Below are 9,379 nucleotides of genomic sequence, written 5' to 3' on the forward strand. Positions count from 1 at the left end.
GAAAAAAAAAATAAAAGTTTTTCTTTATTTTTATTCCACTGCCTTGAAATCTCCAAAAATAAGAAACTGTATGTATATTTCTTCCTATTAATTTAGCATTTAACAATCCCATCACTGCACTGTTTACCTTCACCAATAAAATTTTATTTTCTCCTCCATCTGAATGTTTTTGGCAAAACCATTTGCTATTATAGAAAAACAAAATTTCTGACGATCTTTAAAAAATAAATTCACAAAACAAGTTATAAGAAAGTATCGCCTTACTAGGCCCAGGATACAGCTTTTTTAGTTTGATTTAACAAATTTTACTCATGAAGATTTTATTTGATTTGATTATGAATTGTTGTGAATTTGTTTATTATTAATAATATTAATTTTAATTAAATTATAATTTTTTAATGATTATTAATTACCGGTTTTATAATTAGTATCAATAATAGGCCTAGCCTACCTAGGCCTATTGGCTACATTAGCTAGCCTAGGCCTAGGTCTAGTTTTTTTTAAATTTTATATATAAGCCTAGTAGGGATAGTAAATAATATTCTTAGCCTACCTCGCTGGGCCTACGGGGCCTTGCTTGTGGCAGGCCGGTAGCCTATATGTATGCTTGGGACTCATGGCCGGGAATAGCGAAGCCCTGGCCCTAACTAAAAGCGGGTATTCCTAAAAGCTAGGCCTGCCTAGCCTAGGCCTACTTCGGGCTAGGCATAGATAAGTAGGTAGGGTAGGCAGCTCTCTATCCATGACCCGGGGCAGAATAAATAAATCAAAACACTGTTTTGTTGGGACGGTAAGCTAGCCTAGGCCTAGCCTAGTCCTAATATACCATAAAATATTTTAATACTTTTTTGACTTGAAAATACCTACTACAAGTTTAATACCACAAAGAAAATGGAAAATGAAGCTTAGGATCAGCTGATGGATACGATTATACTGAACGGAGCTTCCAGAGCGAAGCTTTAGAGGTCGAGCGGAATTAATTAAGTTCGAGAGCTTGACGATGGTGGCGCACGAAATAACAACAACAATCTCAGAACCACACACGCAATACATCGAGGAAGTGTGTGATCTGTTTTAGACCTTCTTTAAATGTCATTTTTCAAGCAGATAATACGAATTTCACCTTTATTCAGATTTCCAGTCATTAAATTAGGTACGCTTATATTGTTTTTGGTTAGTTCAGCAAATAATATTTAATAATGAACATATTGTACTTTGGTAAAGCTAGGCCCTACTGTTACTGTATGATACAGTAACTGTAGCTAGGCAGCAGGCTAGGGCTAGGCCTTTCTTCTCTGGGGTGGGCTAGAGAGGCTTGGCCTCTTGAGTGAGGGCTAGACTAGGACCTAATCCTACCTACTAGTAGGGTTGATCTGGTTGTCTTGTTGTGTAATGCCAACACCAAGCACTTCAATAATTTACTCATCAATGCCGACCTTTTTAAAAACTGGTAGCATTTTCCTTGTTTTGATCTTTTCTTGTTTGTCGTGTCCACCTTGTGACATTTTTTCTTTCAATTTTATTAATATATATTATTGTAATTTGTAACAGATAATAAGATAATTTTTTTAATTGGAAGTTGATAATGAGTATATTTATATGAGAATATAATATATTTTTTTATATTAAAAATTAATAATAACTGATATCTTTTTTTATAATCAAATAAGTTTTTTTTAATTAAAATTGATAACTGATTTTTTTTGTAAAGAATAATTACAAATTTATATAATTTTAGATATTTAGAAATTGCTAATATAAATACTTGTGATTATAATTTTTTTTATTTTATTGTAAATGATAATTATTGATAGCAGATATTTTTTATGTAATAATAATAAATATAAATTTTCATTTTAATCGATTAATTTTGTGAATGTTTGATTTTTAAATTGTGTATATTTTTATATTGTGTATGTTTTTTAGTCCTTTTCTTTTGGAATATGTTGTATTGTCCAATCTGTTATACAATTGCAATAAAGTGAATTATGAATTAAAAGATGATAAGAAAGCAAAATCATGAAAAAAAATATTGGAAATCAATTTTTATTTTAGTTTTATTTCTATTGTAAATAAATTAATCTAGCTTTGTTTTTTATGCTTTGGGTAGGGGTCCGTTACTGGGTAAATTGTTGTCGTTAGGGTCTTAATATATGGTACTGTACTATATTTGTTAATCTTGAGTCGTGTAGTACCAGATCCACTTTGTTTCAGTATTAAGATACAGGGGTATTGCTAAACCCTGCAAACCCCCGCATACCCCGCAAACCTCCAAAAACACAGTGCAAACCCCATCCAAACCTTGTGATAGTGATTGAATCACATAGTTTAAGACTCAACTTGGTATCTCAATAAAAAAAAATCTTAATTTTATGTTCGAAACAACCTACTTTTTGGGTAAAAATGCCATTTTTTGTATAAAAACATTGCTAAACCCCGCAAACCTCCAAAAACACAGTGCAAACCCCATCCAAACTCTGTGATAATGATTGAATCACATAAGTATAGGACTCAATTTGGTATCTCAATATAAAACATTTAAATTTTATGTTCGTCACAACCTATTTTTGGGGTAAAAAGGCCATTTTTTACAAAAAATGTCCTTTTTACCCCAAAAATAGGTTGTGATGAACATAAAATTCAGATTTTTTTTTATTGAGATACCAAGTTGAGTCCTATACTATGTGATTCAATTATTATCACAGAGTTTGGATGGGGTTTGGGTGTTTTTTGGAGGTTTGCGGGGTTTAGCAATACCCAGATACAGCATTGGATTTTAGCCAATATCCAGAGGTGACGGAACTAGGGGGTGCTGCGTTATGGAGAGTAATGTGTGACCGGAAATGGTCTGCAGTCCGTTGGTTGTTATCATGCACCAGTGATGTTGGAGTACGTCAGTAAGATGAAACTATTTATGTAGTGTATGAATAAAGTTCGGGGTTTGTCGGGTAGTGAAATGATTATTGTGCATTTTAAGTGCTCCCTCCATGCATAAGTGTAAGCTAAATTCTGAGGCCTCACCACAAAATGAGTCTCATGGTTAGAATATGAAAAATTGAGTTTATATTATATTTGGGTAGATCACATTATTGGCTTTAATTTGGTCTTTGAATGGCTTCACTAGGATATGCAGATCCAGAGATGTGAGCATTTAAATATTATGTGTAAAAGAACCACATTTTGAGAAAATCGGCCTCCAAGAACTAACCTGTACAAATAATAGGACTAGAATTACAGAATATGCACAAAGAACACTATTTTAGTAAGAAAATTCACTTAAAAAGTATACAATCATTAAATATAAATATCAAGTTATCAAAAAACATTAAAATCAAAATTGTGTAAAAATTTTTACTTTGGCCTATTTTGGTGATTATCTCAAAATGATTTCACCAACGATGCGTCTCATTTCGTGGTGAGACCTCACAATTACGGTGATTAATTGTCTTTAATTATTAATTATCTCCATACGGGAAGGTATAGAGATAATATTTTGAAGTTCCCTCTTTCCAAGAGGGGATGCAAATGCTTTGTGAAAATGAGTATGCCACGGTACTCATTTTCACAAAGGAATACACACAACTGGTTAGCTAACAATGCAAATGATACATGAACACCTGGGAAGGAAGGTGCAATCACGTTCTGTTGCCTAGCAAACTTCTGTACTGTAGCGTGGTGGGTGGGGGGGGGGCTAGCCTACTGATGTACTGTGTAGCGGGGGATGATGAGGCATAATAAGACTAGACCTAAGTAGACAGTGCAATTATATGTGATAGAAAGTACACTTTCGAAAGAAATAAATTAAAATAAGAAAAAGAATAATTTCGTTGCAGACGTACCTTGTTTAAGTATTATATCATGCTAACAATGCGGCTTTTGTAGCCCTAGCTAGGCAAGGCATCCATGTGCAAAGCAGTGGTGTTTGTTTATCAATCAAAAAAGCATGCCGGGAAAGTTTGCTTTACCAGGAAAAGGTGACGTAATCTAGCTTATGACGTATCCATGCTAACTATTTTGTGAGTGACATCACCAAAAAATAAAAATTTTCTATTATAACCAAAATATTAATAAAGTCTACAAGGTTTGTGGGCGTAAATTCCCTTAATACGAATTAAGGGTAGAAGAATTACAGCTCTCACTGACGTCTCAGTCGAGAAATACGGGTAGCTGAAGTTTTTCTCGAAAATCTGACTACGAAACCATATCGAAATTTCACGTTCCACTACTGGCTCTGAGTTGTGCTTCGCACATGCCGCTGATGGCGGCGTTCCGGGAACCCTGTGTCAAGAAACAGAAATTCTAATTACTGACTTGTATTGTTTGTTATTTATACTTTCTTTCATGTAATTTTAATATTTAATAAAGAACGATTGAATGATGCGAAAGAATGTCCTATTTAAATAATGATTGGGAGAACAGAAAAGAGTATAAAAATACCAATTTTTAATATTTCAAATTTCTTTCATGGGTTTTGTACTGGTATCAAGTTAGTTCAAAATAATAATGTAAAAACATCAAAGAGTTATGTATTTTTAACAAGTGGGATTAGTGTTAATGTTCATTAATTTTAACTGGAGGGTGTGTGCCCACCCCTCCCCCCTCCTCACATTCTCTTATATTATACTATTGATTACAGTGTATGTACTGCACAGTACTTGTGTTACAGGGAAGCTATTTATAGGAAGGATATACGAGCTGCTCAGTAGCTAATACTGTCAATTGAGATGCTGGTTATTCTTTAAATTGTACTGTATCATCTTTGTGTGTGTTGGCAGTCATATCGATTAAATTGTCCTGTTTATGTCTTAGTGCAATTCCATGATATTCTGTATGATGTTATCTTTTTGTATTTTTACCTCATAAACATAATTTGTATCAGCACTTTCAACTGTCAAATTACATTTTATTACATTACATTAACAAACGGAGAGAGCTGTTTCAAGAGTACTGTATCTGTCTCTTATACACATCTAGATGTGTATAAGAGACAGAGGATATGCAGATCCAAATATAAAGATGTATTTGGATTTTCAGTCAGCCGTAAGTTTGAATATCCATTCTTATTTTCAATTGTACATATTTGCAGTATCAGAGGAGATTGAAGGCTTTTCTGTGTATAAACACACAATGTTTTTACATGTTTTTTCATAGACACTGTATATAGAGTTTTACTCTACTTCTCTATGTGACCAGCAAAATTAAAATTACTTCTTAAATAAAAAGGTGTTTATTTTATGAAAATTGTTTGGGTATTAGCAAAGTTATGAAATTTTTAATTCATTGGGCCGTAGCTCAGCCATTGTAGTTTTGAGAAAATAGCTTGTCAAAAAACAAGGGCCTAAGACGACTGAAACCTGGAGTTTCCTTCTTTCGTTCTGCCGGGTAAAATCAATTACTTTAGGCGATGTTTGTAGACTAACCAACACATACTAACGTCCGCATGTCGCGCTAGCCCTATCCTACTCTAGGCCTAGACTAGCTAGGATGGTATAGGCCTAGCCTTGAAGGGACGAAGGTCCCAATGAAAAACAACGTCGCTCCTTGATAGCTAACATTGTCTATTTAACATCACAATAATTCATTATTAGACCTATAGTTGTTTTTTGAATTGTACTCCACAAATCTCAGCCGATACCTCGCACAACTCGAGTAACGACTCGTATCTATTGTCGTGACATCATGGCTCGCTGCCTCACACTTGCGATGTCTCGCACTTCTTCTGATCAAATAACACGCTGGCTCGCACTTTGGCAACACTCTTTGGCAGTCAACTCACCCCTAGAAAACCCGCCCTTGGAAACTTGCCCCATAAAAAAATGTACACTTCCTAGACCATCCAGTCTTCAAAATAAAAATTGTAACCTTTGGTAATCAACTACATTTTCCACATACATAGAAATTTTTGAAACTTTATTAAAAAAAACCTAAACCATAATTCACCACTATAGACACTTTTTGACAAAAATGAAAAATTACGACTTTGTTACCCAATGAGAAGTGTTCTAATATAGACAATGGGTCATGTCTCTATTATTTGTTATATTTTTATTATTCATTATTTTCACTTGACTCGCATAAATAATTTTGTTCGAAGAACATTTATATGCAGTTGTACTTCGCAGCACTTCACATTGTAATATTTTTATGCTTATGCTATATTTTAACCTTTGGATTTTGCAACTGCGGTCCAGTGCAGTGCTGGCCCAACCTTTTCCTTACCTGAGTGTATTGTTAGCATTACTTCCTCCATGGTGCAGAGTAGCAGAGTCAGAATCCAAACCAGAGGTTGTAACTACCAGTGCCTAACTTACAGAGGGCTTACTGACTTATGTGGAGTAAATGAGATAAACATCAACATTGAGAGAGTGATGATCGCTCAACATTGTTGGCTGAGACCTCTGTAGATTAGTTAATTGCATTGTCTTGTTCCTTTGTTTATATAGTTTAAATGCTTGGAGACAATGGTATGTCCTGCTGTATATAAATATATTAATTTATTATCATTATTGTGGCAGCAGTTGTATTTCAGGCACTCAATCTGAGGTCAGGGACTCTTCATCTCTTGCTGTGAATTTGCTTGTCTTGAACAAGTCACTTTACATACTTGTCTTTATCCACTCCATAGTATATTGGGAACGTTTTAGAATATTGTGTCATATTGCTTGTCGCATTGTCTAAATATACTCCCCAAGAGTAGGTGGCATATTGTGCTAATTTGCCAATATATTAATCCAATTTTTAATACATGGGGAATAAAGCTGCAATCGCTTTATACTGGACTTGTAGAGTATAAGGCGCTACATAAATCAGAACATCATTATTATTGTATAATGTTAAAAATAAAATTGTGGTGTGTTTATATCCATTAATTAAAAATTAAAAATACAGTATAAAATATAAACAAAATCTTTATGACTGCACCATACCTTTGACAGTAAAAAAGGCCCCACTTTATAATACATGTTTTACTGTATTTTTTTTCTCCCATCAGATACAACTAGAAAACCTAGAGGCTCAGAAGTCGATGGAAAAGGTATGTTTTTGTGGTCAATGTTTGTTACCAAGTTTGTCTACTTTGATTATTATGTTTTAATGATACAAATACAGTAGAAATAAGTATATCATTGATTGAAACAAATTTATACAATGATAGGTCTGAAAAGAACTGCTTTGTTGTGTTTCCAAATGCCTGGCAATTTTAAGTATGATTGCTTTGTCTTGAGGACAAGATAATAATAAAGATGATTATGCAGATGATGATAATGAACAATAAGTTTACTGTATTTAGTCATTACAATGAATATGTCAAGAAATTGTATGATGACAAAAAAAGAGTATTTGAGAACATGAAATACTTAATATGTTGAAAATGAATATCACAAATACATTTTTTCCTAGATAATGCTTAAATTCTAAGATCATTGAAACAACAACTGAAAAGGTTAGATTATCTAGTATTTTGTTTAAAATCTTCAATTCAATTTCTGCAATTGACAAAAAAGTGCCATCTTTGCCTAAAACACAAGAAAAAGTTATACTGTACAATGGTAACTATGCATCATGGGGTATAGAGGCATCAAATGTCCTGCCTAGCCACAAAGTTAAAATGTTAAACAATGATATGTTAACTTCTATAACATGAAGTTGAATGATGTGACTGAAATTTAATCATTACTTGCTGACAGCACAATAAAATCAAATTCAGAAACAATGGCAGGTCTCGATAACAGGCCTAATGAAATGGCCCAAATGACCTACAGTAAGTCTCTCTAAAAATGTGTAACAGGTAAATAGATTTATTGCTGGCATACACCAAAGAATTGTCCTTCTGTACTTATCAATTCTCCTTATTTATGATATATCTAGTTGTTGATAATGAATTAGTATTTACTAGTGATGATGTAATTATTTATGTTTATAGTAAAATATTGACAATGTTTAAGTAAAAACAATATGAGTAAAGGTATTACATGTAGTCAATTATTAAAATATCATTCATAAGGCTTGTATTTGCAAAATACCTTTTTAAAAATGCAAAAAAAGTTGATTGAATAAAATTTGCTGTTACAAGCAGTTAGTGATCCAACGTCTCATTACCATAAACCCCCGAGGACAATTTAATCAGAAATTTTCATCAAATGAAAAATGATAGAACAAGTTAATTAATTAAATATATTCAGAGTAATTATATATACAGTGATGATGAAATTATTATTAATGCATTCATTTTTTAATTTGAACATGTATTCTTAATACATGTTAAAAAATGTTTTTTTTTCCCCTTTAGATTATCATTTTACAACTCGAGAAGACATGTTGTCGGCAATTGGGAGAGGGGAATTTATTGAACATGCAGAATTTTCTGGCAACCTATATGGCACAAGGTATATAATTTAGAAAATTAATACAAAATAAACAAAACAGAAGATGATGTCAAAAAACTACACTTTTCTCACTGCATACTTACATATATTTTTTCCTCTCATTACTACATGTGTACAGTTTATATTATTATATTGTGTACAGTTTATATTATAAGATTATAAAAAGTCTTGCCTGCCCATATCATTGAAGTTTACTGAGTTGTTGGAAATTTTACCTTGACTTTTATTCTGATATTTTTGTACTGTAAATGACCAATGTATTTAATGATGTAATTTCTAGATGTATATTTTATCCTATTGTTGGCATATATGCTGTTTGGTGAATAAATATAAATTGGAAAAAGAACAAAAAAAAAAACAAGCAAAACAAAATACTTTTTAAAAATTTTTGTTATGTCAATTTTATTTTTTTCACAGTAAAGCGGCTGTTAACCTGGTCCTTAATGAAAGAAGAATGTGTATATTAGATATTGATGTACAAGGTGTGAAGAGTATTATGAAGACCGATTTGAACCCTATTTACATATTCATTATTCCGCCAGATATCAAAGTTTTGGTAAGTTATCCAGATTTGTAGCCCCCAACCAAGATATGAAGTAGGTGCTGTAACCTAAATTTCAAACCTGCTATAAGTTGGCACAGTACCATGTCCCAATAGAGTGGAGTATAGCTTGGTGGTTAAGATACTTGGTTTTCTATCCCAGAGGGTGCTGGGTACGATTCCTGCAACAGCAATTTTTCTCAAACCAAACTTCACTCCATGTGAACGCTATACGATACATCTGCTGATTGTCAGCAGCAGTCTGAACAGATTGTTATTTAAAACGATCTGTTGCATACGCGTAGTGGTATTCCATTATCTATAGAATAGCATTGGCCAATGACGTGTCGGGTGAATGAGTGTCTTGTGAAAGGATTGCCACTTAGAATAGTGATGTTAAAGTCCACTGTTTTGTATATCTTGTGGCCCTTGTGCCTGAATTTGAATAAATAAA

The 9,379-nt window shown here is 33.0% G+C and overlaps 1 protein-coding gene across 1 annotated transcript; it reads left to right on the plus strand.

Moving 5' to 3' along the window:
* Positions 1–4,464: 4,464 nt before the first annotated feature.
* LOC117104273 (guanylate kinase-like) lies at positions 4,465–8,961 on the plus strand. The gene is made up of 5 exons (XM_033245014.1): positions 4,465–4,486; positions 4,975–5,040; positions 6,992–7,033; positions 8,288–8,384; positions 8,802–8,961. The coding sequence occupies exons 1-5, from the start codon at positions 4,465–4,467 to the stop codon at positions 8,959–8,961; spliced, it is 387 nt and encodes a 128-aa protein (XP_033100905.1).
* The last annotated feature ends 418 nt before the right edge of the window (positions 8,962–9,379 follow it).

This window comes from Anneissia japonica, unplaced genomic scaffold, assembly GCF_011630105.1.
Source record: "Anneissia japonica isolate Jap-2015-1 unplaced genomic scaffold, ASM1163010v1 scaffold5280_len750649_cov202, whole genome shotgun sequence".
Classification (NCBI taxonomy): domain Eukaryota; kingdom Metazoa; phylum Echinodermata; class Crinoidea; order Comatulida; family Comatulidae; genus Anneissia; species Anneissia japonica.